Source organism: Pipistrellus hanaki (genome assembly GCF_964339955.1).
Source record: "Pipistrellus hanaki genome assembly, chromosome: 6".
Taxonomy (NCBI): Eukaryota; Metazoa; Chordata; class Mammalia; order Chiroptera; family Vespertilionidae; genus Pipistrellus; species Pipistrellus hanaki.
This window is the reverse complement of record NC_140508.1, coordinates 63,224,474-63,251,915: the sequence shown is the minus strand read 5'-3', so window position 1 is coordinate 63,251,915 and position 27,442 is coordinate 63,224,474. Positions and strand designations below refer to the sequence as shown.

The following is a 27,442-nucleotide window of genomic DNA, read 5'->3' as shown; positions in this document are numbered from 1 at the left end:
TCCCGTGGGCTCTTTCCTGTCAGCGCCGGCAGTGCCCCGGGCTCTGTGTGTGTTAGTGGAGGGTCAGTTAGCTGGGGGCAGGGTGTGATGATCTGTCCTCACACCCAGGCTCTGACCCTGGTCCCTGTGTGACTATGGGCAAGTCAAGTGCCCTCTCTGAGTCTCAGTTTCCCTCCTGTTAAAGGAGAATCATATTAACCTCAAAGCATGGGAGAAAGGATGAAATGAGTTGGCTTCCCCATGAGTATTTGATATATCTTTGCTGATTTACCATGTTCAAACCATGACAAACTTGCTATTTTCCTCTGAATCAGCCGGACTCACCTTGGAAGCCACGGAGCCCTGGGCACACTGTTCAGGGTGACCTCTGGGCCCTCTGTAGGCTCACGTGATAGTCCTCTGTTTGGAAGCACCAGGAATATTAATGATCAGACATGAAGAGGAGACTGAAATAGATGAAAGTGAAGGCTGTCCCTGTGGGTGGTTCTGTGGGCACTGGCAGCAAGGTCAGCAGCCTTGGCCTTTCGCAGGGAGCACCTTCAGTGTCTTGGTCCTGGGCATTCAGGTCAGAAAGCTCCTCCTCTGACCACTGCTGTGGCCCCAAGTGGCCACCACATCCGGCCATGGGTGCTTCCTGGAAGCCCAGGGTGCTCCCGAGGATGGCTGGCATAGTTCACCAAACATCCCTCAGGGCACACTCATACCCAGCTGGGGTCAGAGGTCGGCACTGAGAGCTGGGTGTTCTCTCTCTTCCTTCCTCCCTCCCTCCCTCCCTCCCTCCCTCCCTCCCTCCCTCCCTCCCTCCCTCCTTCTCTTTCTCCCTCCCTCCCTCCCTTCCTTCCTCTGTCAATTGATTCACAGCTTCCTCTATGCCAGGCTTATTCTAAGCACTAGGGGGCAGTGTGGCAAAGAACAAGATAAACAGGGTCCCCAACTTGATCTATTCCCTAGTGAAGAGAAACCAACAATGTGCAACTAAAGGTATCACTTCAGGAAGAATTTTAGATGTGACGTCCAGTGTGAAGAAAATGAGTCGAGGTGACAAGGTGGGGGTGATGGGGTGGGGATGAGCGGTGTCTTTAGATGTGGTGGTCAAGACAGGCCTTTCTGAGTTGCTGGTGCAGAACTGAGGCCTGAGTATTAAGAAGATGCCAGAATACCTGCCGGCAGGTGATTCCAGGACAAAGGTGAAGAGATGGAAGGACCCGGGGCCTGTTCTAGGGAAGGAGGGGAGGTCCTGGATTCAGAGCAGTGGAGAGGTGCCCTCTTGGCAGGCTACCTCCTCCTACATGGGGAGCCTGTGAACTTCCGTGCCCGCTGGGGAGGGCAGGGAAAGCCGACCTCCAGTGGTGCCACACGCTCAGAGGCCAGGCTGCCTGAAGAGAGAGCCCAGACTCTAGTATACTGTATGTGGGTTTAAACCCCAGGCTGCCCACTTACCAGCTCTGTGATGTTGGGCAAGTTTCTTATCCTCTCTGGGCCTCAGTTTTCCTTTCTACAAAATGGGCATGATGACAGTTGTGCCTACCTGGATAGGGTTATTGAGAAGACTCGGTGACATATTATATGGGGGCTTCTGGGCACATAGTGTCAAAATAAGCAGAATCTATTAGTAGCTACCCAAGGACATCAAATACATCGGTGGTTCCTCCTGCGAAAGGTCTGCTTTCCAGGGGACGGTATCTGAAGGGCTTCTGGTGTGGCCTGATGCAACTTTGCCCTCCCCTGGGCAGCTGTGGTGGACACTGTTGGCTGACATTTTCTGTCTTTGCACTCTGCAGGCCCCGGTGGTCCTGAGCCGAGACCACCATGATGTGAGTGGCACGGACAGTCCCTTTAGGGAGACCTCCAACATCTATGATGGCTCTGCCTTCTGTGCAGGTGAGGAAGATCAAACACCAAAAACAATTTTTTTAAATGTTGGATTTGGATTTTATTTAAAAGTCAATTGATTCATTTAGTTTGTCATAATGTTACAAAAGAATGTGCTGGCATTTGAAAGGTGGGACAGAGGGTGACCAACCTAAGACAGAGGGGGTTCTGGGACCTCAGGTTTTTAAATGGGGCCAGTGCTGGGCAGATTGGGACCGTTGGATGCCCTAGACTTGGGTGTGCTTCTGGTCCCATCACTTGCTGGGTGATCTTCTGCAAGGTACTTAACGTCTCAACCTTAATGTCCTCCTCTGCAAAATGGAAATAACAGTAGTATCTACCTCAGATGGCTGTTGTGAAAAATAAGCTGAATGACTACACGTCCAGCATCACGTCAGGGACCCATAGCCAGTGTTCAGGGAAGATCAGCTGCTGATGAGTCTTGTTCCTTGGGTGGCTTGCTCATTTCCAGTCCCTGAGGGGGTCCTGCTATTATGGACAGGATCCCAAGGGCACGAGGTGGATTCTCAGGAACACTATTCGTTTTACAAGGAATTGGTCCATTTCATCAAAGTTATCAAATTTATGGATATAGAGTTGTATTCCTTTACTATCTTTTTTAATGTCTGTGGGATCAATTGTGATATCATTTCTGTCATTCCTGATATTGTTCCTATGTGTCTTTTTTCTTTTTTATTGGTCAGTTTGGCTAGAAGTTTTATCAATTTTATGGATGTTCTCAAAGAAGATTTTAGTTTATTTGATTTTCTCTCAATTGCTTCTCTGCTTCCAAATTAATTGAATTCTGGTCTCATCTTTAGTATGTCGATCCTTCCTCTGGCTTGGGGTTTAATTTGCTCTTCTTTCTGCAAGGTAGAAGCTGAGGTGACATCTTAGGAGGCGCGAGGGGAGGATATTTCCTAGTCTTTCCCAGCGCCTAGAGCTGCATTTCTTGGATTTCTTAGCTCATGGCGCGTCCCAGTCTTCACAGCTCAGCACCAAGAAAAAGCTCACTCAGGAATCTCCCTGATATTCCCTGTGAGCACCTGGTGGAGTTTTTGGAATACGAGCCCATCAAAGGGTTCAAGGCCCCGTATCCATGTCCCATGGACCTCACAGACCCAGGGCTCGTGCTTGTCCTTTATCGGTTTAGACCAGGGGTCTTCAAACTACGGCCCGCGGGCCACATGCGGCCCGCAGAGGAGTCTGATCCGGCCCGCCAGGTTTTTTGGGCAGTGAGCGCAGCCGAGGTGTTACAGTAGGAATTAGTAGTTCATATAGTCCGGCCCTCCAGCTCTCTGAGGGACCGTGATCTGGACCCCACTTTAAAAAGTTTGAGGACCCCTGGTTTAGACAGTTGTAAGGTGACCAGGTTGGGTTCAGTTTTTCTTTGGAAATTCCTCTCTCTCCAGATTTCAAATTAGTTGTCCTATGGCATCAGTTTTCCGATAGAGTCAAGAAAAGTCATTAATTTGTGATCCTTTCCCCACCCCCCACCCCATTTTTTTTTTAATCTTTATTGTTCATATTATTACAGATGTTCCCCCACCCCGTTTTTTTTTTGTTTTGTTTTGTTTTTTAAGGGTGAGTGTGATGCTCTTTGGCTTTCTGCATCTCTAAACTAAAACCACTGCCACCTCCCTGTTAATTCTATTTTCTTCCTGCTTCTGGGCACTTTATCTGGCATTCAGTGCTAGCAAGCATCATTTTAGGGAAGGGTACTAGTGGGAATTTGTCCATTTCTCCTGCCTTGGCTCAGCTTTGCTAGCATAAATTGTTGCTGTTTCTAGGGTCATCTGTGCCTAGTTCCCCATCTGGCCCTAATGATATTTGGCTCAGCCAGTGGGGTCTGTGAATGCCCACCTGGTCCCGGCCCACCTCCTTCAGGGAATAACAGGTGGCGGCTTTGTTTCCACAGACATGGCCGTGCAGAACTTCGTGGGTGATGCCTTTCGTGGAGCCACCTGGGTCGCTCTTCACAACGGCGGGGGCGTGGGCTGGTAAGAAAGCTTTGGAGAACGGTAGGGGGGTGGGTGTGGGGCGCAGGCTCCCATGGCAGGCTCAGGGATTTCTTCAAGGGTCCTGGGCCCTGCCTCTCCCAAGCTCCCTCTGCTGAAGGCTTTACTGTGATGTTACCCTCCTGTGAGCCGGATGTTGGAGGGACAGAACACTGGGGAATAGTGTCTGGCACAAACCACTCCTCCTTTGGGGTCTCACCTGCCACATGGGATGGGAAGGCTGTAAGAAACATGACTGCCCCTCTGATGCCAGTGTTCACTCAGTGTTCACAGCTATTTCCTCAGGAATTCTCACGGTGCTGTCTTTTCAGTCCACCTCAGGTTCCCAGCAGCCAGGCAAGGAGGCAGGAGGCCTGGGTTCTCTGCTGTCCTGGGTCCCTGGCTCAGGACTCTGCCCTGGCCAGTACTTTTCTAGTCTTCACCAGTAGGAAATTGGGGTCTCTGGGAGGGTCTCAATCTGGCTGACAGCCACAGCTCCATCATGAAGATGTTCACTATAGTTCTACTACCAATATGCTCAGGTTTTCTTGCACCACGCACCAGTTTTCTCTAGCACCTACAGTCCACCTCAATTCTGACACTATCTGCCCGGAGAAAGCCTCAGATCCCATAGGTTAGGGGCTCAGTCCCACAAGACTGTTCTCGTCTCCTGTCAAATCGCAGGCCCAGCTTGTTGCCTATTTCTGACTAAACTGCTACCGATTGGAGGTTCCTACAACCCCCTCGTTGAGTTTATTAATTTGCTAGCGTGGCTCACAGAACTCAGGAAGTCCCTTTACTCACTAGATTTTTTATTACAAAGGAGATTTAAGGATACAAATCAACAATCAGATGAAAAGAAACGTAGGGCCGAAACCGGTTTGGCTCAGTGGATAGAGCGTCGGTCTGGGGACTGAAAATTTTATTTATTCAATTCCAGTCAAGGGCATGTACATTGGCTGCGGGCACATCCCTGCTAGGGGATGTGCAGGAGGCAGCTGGTCGATGTTTCTCTCTCATCCATGTTTCTAGCTCTCTATCCCTCTCCCTTCCTCTCTGTAAAAAATAAAAAATATATATTAAAAAAAGAAAAGAAAAGAAACATAGGATGAGGTCCCAACAAAGAAATTTCTGTCTCTGTGGTCTGACTCCCCAACCTGAAGCTATCTGAACCCCATCTTTTTTGGTTTTTACGGAAGTTTCATTACATAGGCATGATTGATGAAGTCACTGACCATTGGTGATCAATTCAACCTTCAGTTCCTCCACTTTCCCTAGAGGTGTGAGGGTGCAACTGGGAGTTCCAACCCTCTATTCCTGGTTGGTTCCCCTGGCAACCAACCCCTATCAGTAGGTAGGGTGTGTGTGTGTTGGGGGTGGGGGGGAAAGCAGGGACAAATCACCTCATTAACATAAAGACATCTTTATTGTTTTCAACACTTAGGTATTCCAAAGGTTTCAGTTCTGTGCCAGAAATAGGATAAAGACCATGTACACTGAGTAGTTAGATTATTATGATATCTGAACACATAATAATATGGCCACTCAGTGTATATCCTATAGTAAAAAGCTAATATGCAAATTGTCCCCTTGACCAAGAGTTCCACCAGCAGGCAGGCCAGCCCACTGCCCATGTCCCCTACCCCTGGCCAGGCTGGCCAGACCCACCCATGCATGAATTCATGCACCGGGCCTCTGATATATATATATTGAGTGGCCAGATTATTAGGCATTCAGAGATCATAATAATCTGGCCAATCAGTGTATATAGGGTGTCCCAAAAAATGTACACACACTTTGACAACTGATCACTCAGTTTTGAAAATGAAATGTATTTTAATAAATACTGTGTATATTTCAAAGTGTATGTATACATATTTTGGGACACCCTATATGTTTCTTATTCTAAGACACAATATCACATCTGCTGCTAAGAATAATGAATAACTAAAACTTATTACACATGAGCCCCATGGCAAGCATTTTGTAGACTCTTTGAATCCATTCTTTCACCTAATCTTAGAAGGAAAACACATTTTACAGATGGGGAAATGGAGGCACCAGAGGCTAAGCTGCACCTGCGCAGGATCTGTCTCTGTGGGGTCACCTGGGGACACTCCCAGGACAAGACCAGCAGGGGGTGCTGCGGCTCCAGAGAGGAGGACAGCTTCCTGGGCCTGGCCACCTCTGAACTGACCTCGGAGCCGTTCTGGCCGGATCAAGCTTGGCCTTGTCCTCCAGAGCCAAGTCTTTCAAGCACTTGAGCTTCCCAGGGCATTCTGATGGGCCGGCTTGGCTGAAATTTCCAGCTGCAGCTCAGTCAGGCGGCTCTAGTTAATGGAAAATGTAACCGGAACGCATGTCCTTTTTGATAGAAAGGCTGGAGAAAACAGGGACGAGAAGAGCGCCCGGTAACGGATACCTGGCCGTTTGTCGCCAGGTTTACTGAGAGGGTTCTGGAGGCGAAGAGCGGCTTTGAAGGGGGAGGAACTTGCCCAAGGCCACAGAGTTGGTGGGAGAGCCGGAATCTGCCTTCCAGATCCACTCATCGTTGCCAACGGGACAGCCGAGGGCAAGAAGGGACAGAGCAAAGCAGCTGAGAGTCAACAACACGAGGGCCTCTGAACAGGAGACAGCAGGGCCAGAATTCAGGCAGGACACTGCTTGCTCCAACCTGCTGCACTAGGGCTCTCAGGACAGGGAATGTAATTCCCAAGTGGTTCCCACCCCCAAGCTCTGTATTCTGGCTGTTCTTGAGGGCTCAGATTCATGGTGGAATTCATTAGACTCATTCACACGTAAGTACATAATTTAATCCATCAGATACTCCGGAGAAGCTTGCTGCAAATATCAGCAGGGGGAAAAAAATCTGGCCTAGGACCATTCCTATTCCAAGAGGAAGCCACATCCAACTCCAGCTTCGTTTTGTGTTGTTGTTGTATGGAAATCCATGTTTCTAGGTTATAAACTTACCCTGCTATTTATTACTGGATTTGCTTTTAGGTTTGTTTTTGCATTTTATGTTTCCTGTTGAGCAATGTCAGCTGTGTGTCGTTTTCTGCTTTCTCTGTTGCCTGTCTCCTCACTTGGTATCTGTCCTTGTGGTGTCTGTCCAGCTGTCCTTGATATCTCTCTGTTTATTTATTTTGTTTATTTTTTATTTTAAAATATATTTTTATTGATTTCAGAGAGGAAGGGAGGAGAGAGAGAATAAAAACATCAATGATGAGAGAGAATCATTGATTTTCTGCCTCCTGCAAGTCCCTAGCAGGATATTGAGCCCACAAACCGGACATATACCCTGACCAGGAATCGAACCATGACCTCCTGGTTCATAGGTTGATGCTCAACCACAGACCATGCCGGCTGGACTGTCCCCTTGTTTAGAGAGGGCCTGTAGGGAAGTTTCGGTCAGTTCTGGGAACTGGGTGGGAGGGACAGGGCCTCACTGTTGGGTGTTGAGACTTGTCCTCCATCTTTGGGTTTCATGTTCGCTCTCTCACCTTCTGATGTGCCTCTGTCCTTACAGCCAGAACCAGTCCCGGGGTCCATGTCTTTGAGGAATAAATTGGTGTATTTGAGCAACCATTTTTATCCAGATACTGACATTTTTTCCTCTTAACGGGCAACTCAAACTTGAACATGCACAGGATTCCCTAGGGAGCTTGTTAAAAGGGAGGTTCTGGCTAGGCAGGTCTGGAGGGGCTGAGAGTTCGAGTTTCTAACCAGCTCTGGTGATGCTGCTTCTGCTGCCCGTGGACACTCTGAGTAGCCAGGGCATCGAGGGCTCCCGCCATCTGTACACAGAGACCCCCTTCGCCCCGCCTATCCCCAGTGCAGCAGGGAGCATCTTTGTACAATGTTGTTGCTTAATTAACATCATGGATCCTGAAGTCGATTTGATTGCATAAGTTAAGCTGTTGAGCTTTTTTCTCATTGACAAAATGGCCATAATAATAGCAACTGTTTTGTAGCTACTGGTGAAGATTAAATGAGTTAATAATAGCTAAGGCTTATATAGTGCATAACATGTGCCAGGTCTTCTAGGAAGAGTGTGGTAGCCCTAGCCAATTTGGCTCAGTGGATAGAATGTGGCCGAAACCGGTTTGGCTCAGCTGTAGAGCATTGGTCTGCGGACTGAAAGGTCCCGGGTTCAATTCCGGTCAAGGGCATGTACATTGGTTGCGGGCACATCCCCGGTAAGGGGTGTGCAAGAGGCAACTGGTCGATGTTTCTCTCTCATCGATGTTTCTAGCTCTCTATCCCTCTCACTTCCTCTCTGTAAAAAATCAATAAAATATATTTAATAAAAAAAGAAGAAGAAGAAGAAGAAGAACGTGGGCCTGTGGACTGAAGGGTCCCAGAGTTCAATTCCATTAAAGGACAGATGCTCCAGTTGCAGGCTTGATCCCCAGTAGGGGGCGTGCAGGAGGCAGCCAATCCATGGTTCTCTCTCATCATTGATGTTTCTATCTCTTCCTCCCTTCCATTCCTCTCTGAAATAAATAAAAATGTATAAAAAAAAAAAAGAAACATGTGCAAGCTCATCTAATAGCTACAACAGACACACCTAAGACATAAATACTACCCAGCGGAGATAAATAACTTTGAGTTGGGTTGAGCTGGTTGGCAGGAGGCCTAGCCCAAATGCCTGTGCCAATCCACCGCCAATCTCTTGTAAAGGTGCCAGAACAGGGTCTGACACGTGGCATGCCTCCTATCAATGTTAACCGCTGTCACGAGATGCTAGTTGTAATCTCAGGTTCAAAAAAGGTGGGCATTTCAAACTTAAATGACAGCTGCCAACCAATTTCCTGATATAAAAATTCTTGTTTGCATAACCTCCTCAACACTAAATATGATCACTCGCGGGATCTTAACGTGGGGTTTACCAGCCTGGTAGGCAAGAAGTAACAAAATCTTGTTTTGAATTGAATTGCTCACGCTGAGGTTTTTGCTTTTGAGTTGTGTGCTTTTCCTTATCGATTCCCAGGCATTCTTCATCTAATCTAGATCTGAGATGGGTGTGTTGGGTTTGTGCCAACAGTCTTTGAACTTCGTTTAAAGCATCTGTGCTGGTTGGGTTCTCCAGGAGGCGGGGCTGAGGTCGGGCTGGGAGTGTACAAAAGAGATATGGGGGAAGCCCAGCTGGGAAGGGACGAGGTGGGGAAGGTGAATATGAGGCAGAGTGACTGGTCAGGGAGCCCTCAGTCCCCGTGCAGACCTGACAGTCCTGCTGCCAGCAGGGAGCTCTAGCGCCCAGCTGGCCGGCCGCAATTGGAGGAACCGCTTCGGGCAGAACGAGCAGGACCCCTGCCATGGTATTGTTCAGTCTCTGCCCCATGCAGGGCCTAAGGAGTTACTGTTGGGGTTTGAGAATGAACCACCCTCCCCACAGCTGGGCTTTTCGGCATGGCTCCCTGGGCAGATCCTCTCCCCTCACAGGGGCTTTTCTATTCTGGCTCTGTTTTTTTTGTTTGTTTGTTTGTTTTGTTTTTAATGCTGCTTTAAAACATCTATCCCTCTCCTGACTTAAAAACAAAAACATTATCCTAAATTTTATTTATTGGTCTTGTAACTTTAAATATTTTGTTTTTCTTTATGTGTGATGTTAGGTTCTACTTTTATGTTTTCCTCCAAGAGCTAGTTGTCCCCAAACACTGCACTGACAGCAATGCTGCCGTTAGCTCCCCTTTTTCCTGAGCTCAGCGTGCTCAGGGCTCCCCGTGGGCGAGGTTTGCAGAGGACGCCTAGAGCTGAACAACTTTGGTCTCTGACCATTGGGGCTTATGGACCCAAAAATGAAAGACATAGTTCTAATCTCAAAATTACCTCTTTGGTTGAAGGGCACACGAGTGTCCTCACTTAGTGACTTTTGCTGCCATCTGCTTTCTTCTCTGGTAACCAGCATCAGCCAGCCCATACCTGGCCAGCCCCCTGCCTGTGAACAGGCTCCCAGCTGCAAGATGGGCATGGGGCTGGCCAGGTACGGGCTGGCATCTTTGTGCCCAGAGTGGTGGCACTGATGGCTCCTGGGGCAGAGGGTTCTCCTCTGCTCGGTGGGAACTGATTGAAATTATCAGTAGGGTCCCGGCTGGTCAGAGAAGCAGATAAGGCCTGACAGTCCTGAAGGATCTGAGACTAGAGAAACTAGAGGCACCTTCCGGGCGTGGGAAGGAGAAAGAGCAAACTCATAGGCGCTGGGTACTGAAAGGCCATAGGCTGTGGCCCCAGGTGTCCATGTTTGGCAGAAGAGCCCTGGAAGGTACTGACACGATCCGGGGCATTTCCAGTGAGTAACTGGAGGGGACACATGAGGTAGAGGGATTCGAGCTGAGCAGGAACTTCGGCTGGGCCCAGCAGCCATTGATAACGACATGAAGGGTGAGGATGGAAGTCCAGGGGCGCCAGGAAGGGGAGGGTCCTCATGGCTGATGGAGAAGAATCACAGGGCAAATGTGCAGACAGTGGAAGACACGAACATACTCAAGTAGATTCCAGTGACATCTACCAAGAAACAAATGAACGTAAGGACATGTCACACCTGTGAGAGAAGGTGGTCAGAACAGAATTCAGAGAAATGTGTTAATTAGGAAACAGGAAATGCTAAAAATAAAGAAACTCAGCTTTCAAATCAAATAATCAGGACCCCAAAATACACCTAAAGCAAGTAGAAAGAAGAGATAAGAAAGGCAAGGAGCACAAAGGGAAAATCACAATGGAATCGAGCAAAGCAAGAGACCCCGGAGGGAGCATTCCTTTTCAGGAAGCACTCTGAGAGCCCCAGGAGAAGGGGGTCATGCCGCACTCCCGAGGTCAGGCTTCAAGCACAATGTGGCACAGGAGTGGGTCCTGAAGGTGGGCTCAGGGCCCACGGGGTAAAGCACAGAGGCATGAGTGGCCAGCACAGCACTGTGAGGCTCCTGCATCTGTCAAGAGGGCACAGGCTTTGGCCCCAGGGGCTGACCACAAGACACCTCAAACAGGGCTTCCAGAACAACCCAAAACTCACATGCACTTTGGTCTGCTGTGAGGGTCAGGGCCCAGAGGTGACCTGGAAACTCTTTTGTCTCTTGCCAGGGGCGAGGTGATGAACGGTGGGTTTGGCCTTGTGCTAGATGGCACCCAGGAGGCTGAGCAGAGGGCCAAGATGATGCTCGGTTGGGATGTCTCCAATGGAGTAAGTCACCCTGGTCTCTCCCTACCTTCTCTCTCCATCGGTGGTTTTGTCCTTTCCAACTGCAGACCTGAGACTGAGTTCTGTCCCTTTTACCCCAGAAATGGCCACTCCTGTCCTTCGTGCCTTTCCTCATCAGCTACCACAGCTCTCCTGGGCTGTTTCCAGAGGCTTCTTTGCATCTCCTGGCCTCTGGCCTCACCTTCCAGTCCAGCCTCTGTCCACAGCAGGGGACTCCTGACATCTGACCCTGTGTGTGTGGGGGGGGGGTGGGGGTGGGGGTGGGGCTCCTTCTTCTCTTGGACCAAATTGCAGGCAGTCGGAAGGGGGAACAAACGGGAAGTCAGGTGGTAATGAGGAAGGGTATGCACAATCATGAGTGAAATAGGGAGCACAAGAGCCCAGAGAGTTTGACGTTGTGTGGGCCGGAGAGCAAACCTGAGAGTGGAGGCGAAGGGGTGCTTGGAGGCCCAACTCCCTGGGAGCCCCCAGCAGAGGAGAGTCTTCATCCTGAAGGCAGTGAAGCAGTGAGAGGATGGGTGGGGGAGATGGAGGAGGACCAGTGGGCGGAGCTTGGCAAGAATGGCTGCAGGGAGGCGAGGGGTTGGGGGAGGTGCCATGACAGTCATCCAGGGAGCCCTGGTGATGGAGATGGGAGGAGAAAGTGGATGGAGAGAGATTTTAAGACTGATCCAAGGTGGGTGTCCATCTATGAGGCTGGAGAGGAGGGAAGCTGAGGATGACTCCTGGGTGCCTGGCCTGTGCCTCTGCAGGGAGCGGGGAGGCAGGGCAGAAGGCTAGCTGGTTTCAGATCAAGAGGCAGATAAGTAATAATGTGGCCAAGAGAGGAGGAGGTTGAGCCTCGGGCAGGGCAGGGACAGACTGACCCCACAGACAGTACAGAGTGTCCTCCAGGGGGTTTGAGCGCAGCCCCAGTGTATCCAGAATGCCTTGCTGGGAACCCGGTGATGCTGGCACCAGCTACAGCACAGCCCTCCGCGCCCCTTGACAGGTGGCCCGCCGCTGTTGGTCCGGGAACCAGAAGGCCTATGAGATCATCTGCGAGACGATGCGGGAGAACAAGGGCTTGGTGGTGACGCTGCCACACTGGGTGGCAGACGAGCACATGCTCCAGCAGGCCCTGCGGAAATGAGCACGGAGAGCTGCCACGGCCCCCTGTCCCCCTTGGTCCCCGTCCTCATCCCCACAGCCTCACCACGCCTTTCGCTGCACACCTCCCCCTCCTGGGTCAGCAGGTCCGCACCCACGCCCTCATTTGGCCTCACAGCACCCTTGAGGGTGGGCTATTGCTGTCCCCATTCCACAGATGAGCCAGCTGAGGCCCACAGAGGTGGAGCCATTTCTCCAAGACCATGTCGCTCCCCTGAGAACCGGGGAGGGCAGTGAAAGTCTTGTTAGGGACTACATCCTGAAGCTCTCCGAGGAGTAGACTCCAGCAGCTCTGGAGGTAGGCGTGTCGTGAATACTGCTGAGCTGGGCATCCACTAAGTCCCTTCTCAGCCTCTTGTCATTCCTTTTCCTACCAAGGGGCGGGCTTTCCTATGGGCAGGTTTTTAACCAACCACCGTCTCTTGCCCACCTTCCAGCCATCCACGCAGCTCTCTTTCCATCGGCTAGCCTGTTCATTTGTCTAGCCAGGTACTTCCTGTACCCCCTTGCCCCAGCTTTGGGCACAAAGGAACATTCACCAGGCCCTGGGCTTGGAGGTGTCCAGGGAGGAAGGTAGGAGAGTAAAGGGTTGTCTAGAGAGCTATGGACCGTGGTGTGGGCGGGTGGATGCAGGGTGGTGGGATGAGGGCTGGCAGAGCTCTGCCCTAAAGGTTAGTGATACTTCATTGGGGGAAAAAAGGAGAGAGCAGGGGTACTACCCATGGCTGATCCCTTATGACAGAAGTCTGCTCAGGAGGCCCGTTTGGGACCAGATGTCCTGTAGGAGCAGTGTGGGACTGAGGCTGGCTTCACCCGCCCCTGCCAGACCCCAGAGCCCAGCCTCAATGAAGATGACCCAGGCAGAGGGGATCATGTGACCATGCTTCTTCAGGCCTTCATTTTGGAGCAGGTGCTTTTTTTTTTTTTTTTTTCTTTAAAGGGGTGGTGGTTCTGCTTCATTCTTCCCCCAATTACAAAAAGAAGCAAAGTGGAGAGAGAAGTTCCCAGCTCCTCTTCTTTCATCCTTCCTGCCCCACAGACTGGTAATCAGGACCTGCTCCCTTTCCTGTAAACACCCAGGGCCATGCAAGGCATCAGGCAGGCCCCCTTGGCATCACCGGGCTTGCTGGCTCTCTACACCAGGAGACCCCTGTGACCTTGCCGTGCTAAGCAGAGCAGCTTTGACCACATACCTTATTCTCATTAGTTTCTGGCCTTAGCTTAGCCCCCTGTTGGGCCCATTACAGACTTAAAAATGGCTCGTCCTAAACAAAGAATTAAGAAAGAGATTGGGGGATGGGTTTCCAAAAAGCTACAGAAAACTTTCCACCCCTCCCCTTCCATGTCTGCAGAGAGGGAGCCAGCCTGGCCGGATTCTGGGTTTTCAGTCTTACAGAACCCCAGTTTTGTCTGGGCAGCGACAGACCCAGTGAAAATAGTTGATTTTCCAGTCTTTCTTGCAACTGGGAGTGAGTGACCCCTGGCCTAGTTCTGGACTATGAAATAGGGTAGAATTCTGGCAGGTAGGACTTACGGGAAAGCTGTTGTTTTTCCAATAAAAATGTAGCGATAAGGCTGGGTTGCTTTTTGCCTTTGCCCCTTCTTCCTGCTAGAACCTCAGGTGTGATGCTGACGGGCAGCAGCCCTTCTGTGACCATGAGGTCCACAGAGGCATAGATAGGGTGCACGTGGGGAGGCCCAGGGACCTGTGCTCTTGGCAGCACACGGAGCTGCCACTCCAGCACGGCCTGCCCCTCCCAGCAGGGCTTTGGCTCCACACAGCGAGCACAGCATCTAAACCAGCACAGCGTCTGTCAGCAAGTCTCCTTGGAAAGCACCCTGGCTCATACAGCTGCCCGAGCATTCCCTGTCCCTAGGGAGACACGGAGAAGATATGTTAGATTTTAAGACCAGGCCCTTTCTTCCCCTCCCAGCACCTTCTCTTATTAAGGACAGGTAGAGCTTGATGGCCAGCTTTGGGCCAAGTTCAAAGATGGCTTCTACCCACATGCAAAGGCCTCGGGAACCCTTCTTGGTCCCATACCAAGCCATGCCAGGGAGCAGGCTACTTTGCTGGGCACAAGCACATCAACCTGCTGCCCGCTGCCAGCAGGGAGAAGGGACTACTGACATCCAGAATTCGGCCACCATGGGGCTCAGTGGGTGGGGGTTTAGGGCAACTGACCACGGCCTCAGTAACCATGGAGTGCATAGAACAGCACGGATGCCCAACGTGTCCAGTTCCGTCTTATTTTTAAGAAAGTAGTGACAAGAAAAAAATATTCTGAGTCCTAAATTAAGTTATAGTTTGGTACAGAGGCAAGGGTAATTAACCAGTGAATAGCTGTGGGCCAACTGACAAAAGCCTGCTTGTATCGCTGGATGTTGCTGGAGCTTTGAATCAACTTCCAGGTGGCTGTCTAAAAAGAAACAGCTGACCATCAGATGCCGCTGCATTCTGCTTATGCAGGAACTTTCGGGACTGTTGCCCACAATCAATCAAAAGTAGTAAATCTTTTCCCCTTATGAACTGTGCACCTCTCCCTGAACGGTCCCTGCTTCACCCTTTCCTGTCCCCCCAACCCTTGTCTATAGCCGATGTAAATCCTTTCAAAACAACTTCTGTAAAAGAGCCCGGTCAGCTACAGGAGAGGAGCTGTGTTCGTCTTCCCCATCTTGTCCTGCTGCTGGTGCTTTAAATTGCATACCCAGGACGTGGTAGCCCCTTTTCTGGCTAACATATGGCTCAATAAACCCTTCCTTTCCAAAAGCTTTCAGCAGTGAACTTGTTTTTTTTTTTTTTTTTTTTTTTTAAATAGCAGAAATGTGTAGTCCACTTAGAAATGTTTTATCACGCCTTGGCACGTTGCTCAGTGGTTGGAGCGTTGGCCCAGAAACCAAAGGGTTGTGGGTTTGATTCCTAGTCAAGGGTAGGAACCCGGGTTGCAGGTTTGATCCAGGTGTGTGCCCTGGCAACCAACTGATGCGTCTCTCTCACATGGATGTTTCTCTCTCTCCCCCTCCCTCCCTCCCTGCCTTCCACTCTCTCTAAAGGACTCCATTTTATCAACAACAAAAACATCTTCAGGTGTGGATTAACAAAAAACAACAAAACAATTAAAATAGAAACAAATTGGCTATAATGGGTGTAGGCTTTAGTTGCCTTGGAAATTCTCTCCCTGGGAAATCTCTGCTTCCTGTGAACCTGGAGCTCCCCGGGAAGCAGGTCCTTTACTTGCTGGCCAGCCCAGGCCAGTTGAGGGGGTCTTGGCTGAGAGGCATGCTCTCTTGCCCTTAGCCTTACAGAATAGATTCCTATGCTGGGGGCTGGGGGCTGGGGACTAAACTTGACTTGCAGTTGCATTTTGTTTGGCCTGCCCTTAAAAAAAAGTGTGTATATATATATATATATATATATATATATGTTTTCACCAATTGTTACAAATTGGGAGATTTCACTTAAAACTTCAGACTTTGCATTTACTTGAACAAATTAATAGATCAGGCGACACTGTACCCTCACTGCCTCAGTGACAGCGATCAGCTGGAGGCCCCTTGGGCCTGGGCCTGTTTTTCTCCAATTTGCTACAGTCCCTACTATTTCCTACTGTACTCCAATAGCAAGGCCAAGTGTGCTTGTCTGTTCTTGGACATAGCAGCTGATTTCTTACACATATGTGTCACCTGCATGATTTCTGTTGGGACTTGAATCTAAGTTTGTATTGGTTTCTCCAGAGAAACAGAACCAATAGGGGATATATCTATCTATCTATCTATCTATATAATTATATAGATATTTATAGATAGAGCTCAATGATAAATATAACATGGCAGTCCCATCTGGAAGTTGGAAACCCAGGAAAGCCATTGAAGTGATTCAGTCTGGGTCTGAAGGCCTCAGAACCAGGGAAGCTGATTGTGTAAATCCTAGTTCCAGAGCAAGGAAGATGAGATATGTCACAGCTTAATCAATGAAACAAGAAAAAGGGGGTGAGCCGGGCCAGTGTGGCCAAGTGAGCTGGGCGTGGATGCATGAACCAGGAGGTCATGGTTCAATTCCCGGTGAGGCTTGATCCCTTCCCAATTATTAACCCACTAGAGGCCCAGTGCACGAAAATCGTGCACTCAGGGTTGGGCGTTCCTTCAGTCTGGCCTGAGCCCTCTCGCAGTCTGGGAGCCCTTGGGGGATGTCTAACTGAGGTTTAGGCCTGCTCTTCCTGGGAGCGGGCCTAAGCCAGCAGTCAGACATCCTGCCATGCCCCTGCGCTTGCCAGCCCTGAGTCTGCTTCAGGGCTTCTGGCTGAATGGCACACTGACTACTAGGGGACAGCTCCTGCATTGAGCGCCTGCCCCCTGGTGGTCAGTGCGCATCATAGCCACAGGTAGTTCCACCGCTTAGTCAATTTGCGTATTAGCCTTTCCCTTTATAGTGTTCTGCAGACGAAAAGGGATTATTGCTGTGAGTCAGGCTAGCCACATTCTCCTGCAAGCACTCAAACCACAGCTGGGAGGCGGAGGACCAGCCAGCTCCCCGGGGGCCGTGCAGGGGGTGTCCCTGACGTCACGCGCCAGCGGCCCGCACGCCCCGCCCCGCGGCTCACGCGCACGCGCACGCGCGCTCGGGCTGCTCCGCGCCGGGCTTTGGCGCCGCGGACTCCCCGAAGCAGCAGCCGCACGGCGTCGCGCACGCCTGGGCGGGGCGGACCGCGCTTCTTCCGAGCTGTGGCGGCTGCGACGACCCTGCAGGGTCCAAGATGGATCTCCCGGCGCTGCTCGCCGCCCCGACCCCGCGTGGGGCCCAACATGGCGGCGGCCCCGGCCGACTCCGCCGAGGCCCAGGCCCGCCCCCCGGCCCGGGCCCCGCGCGCCGCCGCCTGCTGCTGCTGCGGGGCTCCGAAGATGGCGGGTCGGCGCCGCGGCGAGGGGAGGCCGGGGCGGCGGCAGCGGCGGGTCCCGGGCCGAGCCCGCCGCCCCTCGAGGAAGACGACGACGACGACGACGACGACGGCTCTTTCGTGGTGCTTCTGGAGGTGCCGCGCGGCGCCGCGACCGAGGCCCCCGGGCGGCGGGAGGCTGAGCCCGACGCCGACGCGGGTCCTGCCGGCCGGCTCTTGCAGGGCTCCCGCGGCGCCGCCCCCGGCCCCGGCGCGGCCCCCGGGGACACCGTGGCCGTCGGCGGCCAGGACTTGATGGTGCGCCTGGACCGCGGCGTCCTCACGCTGGCCTCGCAGTCGCCGCCGCCGCCCCCCGGCCCGCCGCCGCCGCCGCCGCCGCCCCAGGGGGGTCCGCCGGCCCCGGGCCCGCCGCCAGCGCAGCCGCGGGAGGAGGCCGCGAGCCCGGCCGAGGGCCGCCGCGGGGCCCCGGGGCCGGGCGCGCTGGGCTACCGCTGCCCCGAGCCGCAGTGCTCGCTCGCCTTCGCCAAGAAGCACCAGCTGAAGGTGCACCTGCTGACGCACGGCGGCAGCCAGGGCCGGCGGCCCTTCAAGTGCCCGCTGGACGGCTGCGGCTGGGCCTTCACCACCTCCTACAAGCTCAAGCGGCACCTGCAGTCGCACGACAAGCTGCGGCCCTTCGGCTGCCCGGTGGGCGGCTGCGGCAAGAAGTTCACCACCGTGTACAACCTCAAGGCGCACATGAAGGGCCACGAGCAGGAGAGCCTGTTCAAGTGCGAGGTGTGCACCGAGCGCTTCCCCACGCAGGCCAAGCTCAGCTCGCACCAGCGCAGCCACTTCGAGCCCGAGCGGCCCTACAAGTGTGACTTTCCCGGTAACGCAGGGCCTGCGGGCGGCTGCGGGGGGGTTTGAGGGTGCCCGTCAGGGCCACATCATCCAGTGGCTCGGAGTGGGTGTGGTGGCGGGGCTGGGCTGGGCAGGGTTTACACTCGGTGGGCCAGGTACGAGGGGCGGGGACGGAAGCGCTCCTGTGTTTGGTGTGTGTGTCCTAGTTCTTCCCAGGGCACCTGAACCCTGGGGATTGCGACCAAATAATCACGGTTGCCCTTCCCCGTGGCGGTGGCAGCAGATCCCTCCGAAGGTGCTTCTGGTTAGTGAAAGACAGAACGCATCTTCCCAGAGTTTTGTTATGAGACAGGCCTTTGTTTTCCTCCATCTCCTTTGGAAACATTCGCTCCTCTGATACTGGTGGGGCGTCCAGATGGAAGGCCTTAAGATGGTGAGGCGCCCACAGTCTGTGCCTTTCATACTATTCTTTGGACTCCACAGTTTGTCAAGTTCTCAAAATTGTCCTCTTGTGGCCGATGAAGTGACTGAGGCCCAGCAATGGGGGAAAGAAATCCAGGGATGGTTCTTTGTCCAGTGCCATGGCCTGCAGCGGTGGGGAGATAAGGCTTCCATACCATGCATTCTTTCCCCAGTAGGCTGGTGTAGGTGCTGAGAGAGAGAGAGAGAGAGAGAGAGAGAGAGAGAGAGAGAGAGAGAGAGCGCGCGCCCCAGGGAGGAGAGAGAGAGAGAGAGAGAGAGAGAGAGAGCGCGAGAGCGAGCGCGAGCGCGAGAGCGCGCCCCAGGGAGGAGAAGGCTCCCTCCTGGCTAGGAGTTGGCTTGGGGAATTGGGTAAGAGGCCTTTGTAGGGGAGGTTGGGGGGGGGGGGGAAGCAGAGGGTCTGCAGGGGGGGGGGGGAAGCAGAGGGTCTGCAGAGCCCATGCAGGGCTTGTGGGCTGTTGGGAGGGTGTGGGAGGGCCAAGCAGATGGTGAAGGTCCTTCCACCACCAACTCATTAAAACAAAAAGGCAAGCACGCACCTTACGGGAGTCCCACGTGTGTGTTGACATGCTATGTACATTTGATGCTCTCCTGATATAAAATATAAAATATACTCAAGTATAGAGAGCTTGAAAGAGTGAAATGCAAAATGCCAACATGTTCCCGAGTTCCCTTCCCATGTGCTGTAGGTTGTTTCATGTGGCCCTCTTCATGGAGGACACAGCTTCAGGCCACTGAATGGAAACCCTTTTCTGTCATACACTCTGGGAATCGGACCGTGGCTTAAAGACTGCACAGGGAGCATGATTCTGAATATAATACTAGGAAAATCAGGGATCTAGCCTGTTGTAGGGCCTGAGGTCTTCCTGTAGTTTTGAGCTAGATCAGTGTTTCCCAAACTTTTGACATATGTGTACCCTTTCTATAATTTTCGTAACGCTGAGTACCCCTGTACTCATGAGAACGTAGAATTAGGCACAGCTAAGCACGGTGCAGTGCATGTCCCCACCAAACTCTTCCCGTACCCCTGGGGGTACGCGCACCACACTTTGGGAAACACTGAGCTAGATGATCTGTGTGGTGCCAATGTTTGAGATGGGGTAGAAGCAGGAGAGGGATCAGTGAAGTCCCGAGAAATGTTCCAGATTGAGTTTCCTTAGGGCTGACCTTGGCAGAGGCAGTGGCAGTGGGGATGGTGAGGGGGCTCCAGATGCAGAGACAGAATAGAGGGCTGGTTTGTAGATGTGGTTTTGTTCTGTGTAGGCATGCTTGGATTTATCTGACCAAAGCCCCAGACAGGGAAAGGCCTGGCAGGGGAGTAGATTCATGGCGAAGAGGATGGTTTCAGGGCATTTAGAGAGGCCCGTTTTCCTAGGTCAGTGTTGCCAGGGACAGGGTTCTGTGGGCCGGTACTTGGTGTGGTGCTGTGCAGTGTGTACCTGCGGGGTGGGTTACAGGCACTGTGGTAGCATGTTAAAGGCTCTTCAGAGAGCTGCTATGGAGACACTCAGTCAGCACCTTGCAGCCTGATATTTCCCACCTATTTGAGCACTGGATGTTTTTGTCAAAGGATAACAATTGTGTGGAAAGTCTGCTCAGACCGGCTCCATTGGCTGGTGGCTTAACTGGGGGCTGAGGATGGAGGTGATGGGAAAGACCATGTGAATGAAGATGACCCCAGTAACCTCCTTTGGCAGAGTAGGGAGCCTTGAGGAAATGGGCAAAAGGAAAAAGAGAAGCCAGGTCCCTGTTGCAGAGAATATCAGGGAGGACATTTATGTGTAGAGCATGCAGCATCACCCCAAGGGCTTAAAAGTCTCAGATATTATGATGGTTTGTGGCCCTTCCAAGCCCAACCCTAATAGACAAAATCCTGTTCCTTAGTATCTAATTGGATTTTCTTGGATTTCACACCGACAGCACTGACCTCTGAGTTCACAAAATGTATGCAGGACCTGTGCCACAGAGTGGAGCAGATGGAGGGCCGTGACTGGAGGACTTTCCCTTGATCAGATCCTTCATCTCTAAGTCATTTTAAACAGGTGTCTTTCGTGTGCTAGCCAGCCCTAGTTTAGCTACTACAAAGCCAGGTGTCAGTGGTAGTAACTTTCCAGAGGTGCTTCTGAATCATTTTTCCCCTCGTCTGCTTCAGTGCCAGCAGTGTCCTGGATGGTGGCTAGTGTAGCTGTCTTCTGATTTTTGCCACACCAGTGAGCAGGTTTGTGTTTTCTTCGTTCAGGCTGTGAGAAGACCTTCATTACGGTGAGTGCTCTGTTTTCCCACAACCGGGCCCACTTCAGAGAACAGGAGCTCTTTTCCTGCTCCTTTCCTGGTTGCAGCAAACAGTATGACAAAGCCTGTCGCCTGAAAATTCACCTGAGAAGTCATACAGGTAATGCGCTAGGGAATGCAGTGTCATTTGGAACCAAGATCTGTCTTTGTGGTAGCTTGCATTTGTAGTGACATGTTGTAACTTTTTCTTTTCTAAGGTGAAAGACCTTTTATTTGTGACTCTGACAGCTGTGGCTGGACCTTTACCAGCATGTCTAAACTGCTGAGGCACAAAAGGTAATTATACATCTTGGTTGAATTACAAGTTTTGAAAATGAATGAATTATTTCTTAGTAGTAGAAGCCTATGGACAAACCATCTCAGATTTCTTTAAGTTATAAGGAAACTTAAAGATAATTTGACAATGTAGATAATTTGGCAAATTCAGAAAGCTTTAAGAAAGAAACCGCTGAGCATCCTGATTACCCAGAGTCAGTTTTTTTTTCCTGTGTGTACTTGTTTTTAAATTTAATTGGTACCTGTTATGTACAATTCTATATTTTTAAGAAAATTACGGCGTGGAATAAGCTTTCCTCCTGTCAATACAAACTTTCCATGGTGATAATGACGGCCTTGGAGGGCTTAGCCTATAAGAAGGTGCTGCTCAGCACTTCTGTGTATTTCATGTTATCTTCCCAAGAACTCTGACTCTGATGTTCTTACTCTCTGTTTTGCAGTGGGACTCAAGAGGTTGGGCGGTTTGTCCATGCTTACATAGCTGGAGTTTGAGTGTTTAATATACAAATGTTACTCAGAAAGAGGCAGTGTTTATGCATGGGCTTGAGAAGGTCCTTTCGCCTTTTAGTGGATCTTATGCACACTTCTTGTTGCCCTCTGTGGATTGGGAAGCTTTTTATTATTGGGATTCCTAAACAGTGGAGGTAGCTTTATTAGTACATTGAGACTCAGCTCTCTAGATTTTTCTGTGTCTGACTCTGGGGTCGGCTCGGTCATTAGAGTAAAGTAGAATTTCTAATTAAAGGGTGGCTAAATTGCAAATCTGCCCATGTGGGTTAGAGACACAATTAAGGTTCTCTGAAATGTACTGATAAAAGTTTTTTTTTAAATGCAAAGTTGTAGTTTGGTTTATTTTGCAGAATTTTAAACAAAGAATCACTTTGAGGCCTGGGGCTTCTGGGCTGTGTGAGTAATTCGTGTCATGTTTTTCTGTCCTGGCAGGAAACACGATGACGATCGGAGGTTTATCTGCCCCGTGGAAGGCTGTGGGAAGTCATTCACGAGAGCAGAGCATCTAAAAGGCCACAGCATCACCCACCTGGGCACAAAGCCGTTCGAGTGCCCTGTGGAAGGTAGATTTTTATACATTACTTTGAGCTGTCAACTAGCACCATATCCACATTGATGTTGTAATTTTTAGTTGTTTAAAGGTACGTTTTAGTTGCCTAAGGGCAAGGTGAGTGTAAGTTGTAGCATTAGATTTACTTGGTTTTAATTAATTGTTGTATCTTGGGAGCATTGTATTGGAAAGAACAGACTTCAAAATCAGACCTGTTTTGACTGTTGTCCCTGCAGGGCACTTACTAGATCTGTGGCTCTAGTTAGTTACCTGTTTAATTTGGTGGCTGTGAGGACAGCTGGTTGTCTACATGTCCCTGCCAGGTCATAAGCTGCCAAGAACCCATCCAGTGAGCAGGTTTGTGTTTTCTTTGTTAAGGCTGTGAGAAGACCTTGGTGTAGAGCTCCAACAGTGGAAAATCAGGGCATTTTTGAATCTTCTTGTTTTCCGTCTAAACTGTATGCAGGTTTGTGGTCTTACCTACTGGTTAAGCAGTTGAGTAGTTAAGGCAGTGCCAGTTCCAGGCTCAGTTTATATCCCTGACTTAGGGCCATTTGCTTGGTCCCTCTGGGCATTAATTTGGTAAACTGATAGGAATAGTGGAGATCTGTTGAGGTCGCTTCTAACCTTAAATGTCATAGAATTATGGTGGTTTTAATAGTTGTAGCTTGATAGAGATGATTAGTACAAATTTTTTAGCACTTGAACATTAAAGGAGTTGTTTAACACTTAATTTCACTTAATCTTTCCAGCAGCCCTGGGTAATGGGCCAAGAAACAGGCTCAGAGTTAACTTGTTCAGGGTCACACATCTTATATACAAATGATGTGAAACTTCAAATCTCTTTTTTAAAATAGAGTTTGCTTTCAAATTTATTCAATAATTTCTTATGATGCTGCTCCAAGAGGTATTCAGTGTATGCCCCTTCCTTGTGGCTAGAACATGGCCATGCATTGTCTCATTATTTTGATACTAGAGGCCTGGTGTACAAATTCATGCATGGGTGGGGTCCCTCGGCCTCAGGGCCTATGGGGCTAGCTTGTGGGGAGGGACCCCTGTAGGTTGACCCGCTGGGGGAGGTTGGCTGTGGGAGCGCACTGACCACCAGGGGGCAACTCCTACCTTGAGCGTCTGCCCCCTGGTGGTCAGTGCATGTTACAGTGACCGGTCATAATGGCTGCTCACGCTTTTATATATATAGATAGATGACAAGGAAATGTCAGCATTGGTTTCTTTATAATCTATAGACTTAACACTTATCATTTGTTTTGTTCCAGGGTGCTGTGCCAGGTTCTCCGCTCGTAGCAGTCTCTACATTCACTCCAAGAAACACCTGCAAGACGTGGTTGCTCCAAAAAGCCGTTGCCCCGTGTCCAGCTGTAATAGACTCTTTACCTCCAAGCACAGTATGAAAGCACATGTGGTCAGGCAGCACAGCCGGCACCCAGGTTGGCTTGATTTATGTCCCTCTTAGGGAGCTACAAAGATGTGTAAGCTTGACCTGTTCAGAGAAGCAAAAGGTATCATTCCATCCTTAGCTCCTTTCAGAAGTTGGCGAGTCCTAGGCTAAGTTACTCTATAGTGCAGTGAGGTCTTATCAGCCCAGGGAGCATGGACTCTGCTGCCACTTGCTTCTGCTTCTCTAATCCTTGTCTGAAGTGCTTACCTTGAAGAGCGTTGAATATTCCATGTTTCTGGCTTTTCCTGCATATGTCTCCAAAATCTATATCTTCCTGTGATCTCTGTCCTAAGTTCTAAGCCTGCTTCTCCATCATTTCTGTCTTTGGATCCTTTTTCTAAGTCCTGTTCTTTCTGAGCACACCCTCTGACTCTTCTCCATACTGCTGCTGAGGAAAGTCCTTGAAAACAAGAACAGAGTTTTGTTTCAGGATGTGGCTGAGGCAGGGGTGTGAGGGCTGAGCGGGAACCACGACAGTTCTCCAGAGGGGGTGTCTGGCACACGAGGGCTTTTTTATCTGGCTACATGATGGCATGGAACTTAGAATCCTGCATAGTTCTACAGTTAGGATGTTGGGGGGTCTGGGTTGCCACATGGCTGCCTCCCCTGCTCACATCACCCTGCTCTTTGGGGCATGTGTGTGTGTGGCAGGGGGTGGGGGGTGGGGGAGTAGGGGGAAGCGGTTTGCTGTGTCTGGCAGGTCCTGGCCAGTGAAATCTTGGCTAGCCACAGAGTTACCTGAGCATGTTGTTAACCAGGCCCTGCTCATTGCCACCTGGGTGACACGTAGCACCAGCCTGGGGATGCAGCCAACTTCCCAGCTGTGTGATCCTAGGCAGGGCACAGGTCTGCCAGCCCTGGTTTCCTCATCTTTTAAACGCAGAGCTTGATGAATAGTTCAGTGAATGTTTGTGTCCTTTGGCTTCTTTTAATCCTGTTTAGTATGGTCACTTCTTCCCTCTTTTGGCTGTAACAGTGATTGCTATTCAGCTTTGCATTCAAAGAAGCTGCCCTTCTAGACTAGGTGTCTTGAGGATTCATGTTAGAGACTGTCTCCTTGGCTCACAGAAGTTAGTCACATGCTGGTGTTCAGAGGCCCTCAGTGATGGATCAGGTACCTGTCTCTGTCTCTACCTGCCCAGCTCTGAGCTGTTGTTCTGTGATACCATGCGCCTGGCCTCTTTGCTCCTTCCCCTTTCCTAGCCTGGCTCAGCAATGGCACTGTTTTCTCTCTGGGTGTGAGAACCTCTCAGGTGCTTCTGTAGTGCCTTTATTCCACACTCCGCATTTATGATGTGACATTGACTTAATAGTGTGTCATTATTCCCTGTCACAAGTTAGGGGTAGATGCCAGGTGTGAGAAATAAATGCTTTGGAACGCCTATATAGTATGGACTGACTTTGCCAGGGCTATGGCAGCCCCAGGATTTGCTGTTGAGTTCCTCCTCACAGTGGTCCTAAGATTGGGGGTTCCTCATCACTCTGCCACTGACAAAAGGCTGAGGTGGAAATAAGAAGGATTTGCCTGGGTCACATTGGCAAAGACTGGAGCAAGGTCATGATTATAACCTTAGGCTACATGTTCTATTAATTAATGTTTATTTAGTGATTTTTAAAAAATACCTGGCTCTTACACATAGCAGGTCTCCAGTAATGTGGAATTAATAAAATGCTAAGTGGAAAATTTATGAACAAATTGGTATCTTATTTGCATTGAGATTATTAATAATCATTACATAGGGAGCTGAATTCTCAAGATTGTCAAGGGGTTTTTTGGAAAGTTTTGAGAGAGACAGTTTTTATTTTATAATTTCTCCAAAGAACTATTACCATTTTCTTTCAAATGTTTCATTGGTACTAAGAGATAATTAATGAAGAAGCAATAATATATTGTTCCTATTTATAAATTGTGAAGTAATATGACAACTAAAGAAAGTATATTCCAAATTTGGTTATTTTAAAATTTGTTTTGGGGGCGGATGACTAGAGTAGATTCTTTCATAGGTTTGCATGAAAAATATAATAGGCATGCTGACGTGGTGTCCACAACCAGAAAATATAAGTTTGGGATTAGCTTAATGGTTGGGGTGGAAGGAATAGATCCAGGAACTGAGAGCCTTTTCCCTCTGGTTGGGCTCTGGCACATTCTAGAAGCTGCAGGCAGGAATTTCTTAAGAAAGAATAACATCAAGTCCTTGTTTGTTTTCGGATTTGGGATGATTTGGTGTACTTGTGCATAAACCCCCAATTTGAATATTCATTGAAATTTTTTTAAATTATGGTAATGTTCATTATTCCCCAAGGGTGTTCCCATCATTTAAGTTACTTAATTGGCTAACAAATAATTATAGGCCCAGTACGTAAGACAAAATGAAGAGGGATCTACTGGAATTGTTTGTACTATAATTTATAATGCTGCATTAGGGTCAGGCACTGTGCCTAGTATTGAGGGACAAAGATGGTCGGACAGACTCTGCACCCTCAAAATGGTCATGGCAGGAGTATTAGAGGTTGGGAATACAATGGTGGAAGGGGAAGGGAATTGACCTCCAGAGTGCCTGGGGGACCTAATCACAGTTCTCTGCAGCTCCCTAGAGATGGGTCCCACAGACCTAATTTTTCACCACTGATCACCCCGATGACTCAAATTTGTTTTGGAGTGGCAGTAGTTGAGTGAGACATGAGAAATGAGCTGATACAAGCTAATTCCAAAAATATCCTCAGCACCAGAATTCACCTTGTATCTGACTTTTGAAGATTGGTATGCCATGGAAAGTTTTAATCTTTTCAGGTGTAGTGATTGTGGTATAGCAGAAGGTGTACAGGATTTAAAGCCAGAATGACATGGTTCAAGTCCTATTACCAATGTGACTTTAGAAAATGTTATTTAGACTTTTGAGTCACTTCCTCTGTCTGGAGAAATCCCTGTCAGTTTGAGGATTTGAGACAACATATGTAAAATGTCTGATGTCATCACGCTGCCTTCGTTCAGCCTGTGGCCACTTTCGATGTGCCACGTAGCAGGGGCAGGAGGAAGGCAGTATATGGTGCCTTTAATGGGTGGCTTAACATCTGGAGTACAAATAAAACTTCTTAATCTTTAAGGGTGTGTAGTAACTAGTACACTCATTCCTTTTCAGATCACTTCCCTCAGCTAGGAGCTCCGAGTTCTCTTCCACTCAGCAGTGAACTAAGCAGCCCAGGCCAAAATGAGCTCAACAACATTGACCTGGCCGCGCTCTTCTCTGATGCACCTGCTGATGGGAGTGGTGCAGCGGGGACCTCGGACGAGGCGCTGGCCTCTGGAATCCTGACTATAGATGTGACTTCCGTGAGCTCCTCTCTCAGAGGGAACCTCCCTAATAATAGTTCTTTAGGGCCCATGGACCCACTGGTCTTGGTGGCCCACAATGACATTCCTCCAAGCCTGGACAGCCCTCTTGTTCTTGGGACAGCAGCCACTGTTCTTCAGCAAAGCAACTTCAATATGGATGATGTGCAGACTGTAAGTGCCGGAGCATTAGGCTGTCTGGTAGCTCTGCCTGTGAAGAACTTGAGTCAGGACCCACAGGCTTTGACCTCCGGCAGCAGTTTACCAGCGAATACCACCACACTGACCTCTCCAAGCACCCCACCAGGAAACACCAGTGTCCCCGAACTGCTGACTTCAATCAAAGTGGAACCAGACTCGCCTCCTGGCCCTGGTGCTGTCAGGCAGCAAGAACGAAACAGAGAGGTACCTTGGCCTGTGTTTCCCAGCCTTCCAGAAAGGCACAGTCCTCAGAAAGACTCGGGCCTCAGTGCAGGGACTGTCACTACCACCTAGCTTACTTCACTCAATTTTGAGGATGTTCTGGATGAATTATTTATGTGTAGACATTTCTTACACTTTGCGAAAGGATGGAGCCCTGGACTACCAAG

General features: G+C 50.1%; 2 protein-coding genes across 7 annotated transcripts in view; both read left to right on the top strand.

Annotated features, from left to right (window-relative positions):
• The window catches only part of UROC1 (urocanate hydratase 1), a 35,636-nt gene extending 20,650 nt beyond the window's left edge, over positions 1-14,986 (top strand). Inside the window, exons 17-20 of the mRNA XM_084887323.1 lie at positions 1,782-1,881; positions 3,791-3,872; positions 10,950-11,049; positions 12,059-14,986. Of these exons, the coding sequence (XP_084743449.1) occupies positions 1,782-1,881; positions 3,791-3,872; positions 10,950-11,049; positions 12,059-12,199 (423 nt within the window). The 3' untranslated portion in view covers positions 12,200-14,986. The remainder of the gene's footprint in view (positions 1-1,781; positions 1,882-3,790; positions 3,873-10,949; positions 11,050-12,058) is intronic.
• A 1,835-nt stretch (positions 14,987-16,821) lies between these two features.
• The window catches only part of ZXDC (ZXD family zinc finger C), a 62,561-nt gene continuing 51,940 nt past the window's right edge, over positions 16,822-27,442 (top strand). For 5 of the 6 annotated variants that reach the window (XR_014795252.1, XM_084886922.1, XM_084886923.1 and 2 more), the window contains exons 1-6: positions 16,843-17,982; positions 20,674-20,826; positions 20,924-21,002; positions 21,945-22,075; positions 23,340-23,510; positions 26,662-27,257. Coding sequence is in view for 5 of the 6 variants with exons in the window: in XM_084886922.1 (XP_084743048.1) it covers positions 16,971-17,982; positions 20,674-20,826; positions 20,924-21,002; positions 21,945-22,075; positions 23,340-23,510; positions 26,662-27,257 (2,142 nt within the window). In the remaining variant the exon portion in view is untranslated. Of the gene's footprint in view, positions 17,983-20,673; positions 20,827-20,923; positions 21,003-21,944; positions 22,076-23,339; positions 23,511-26,661; positions 27,258-27,442 lie in introns of all 6 variants that reach the window. The other variant, XM_084886924.1, reaches the window with a different exon arrangement.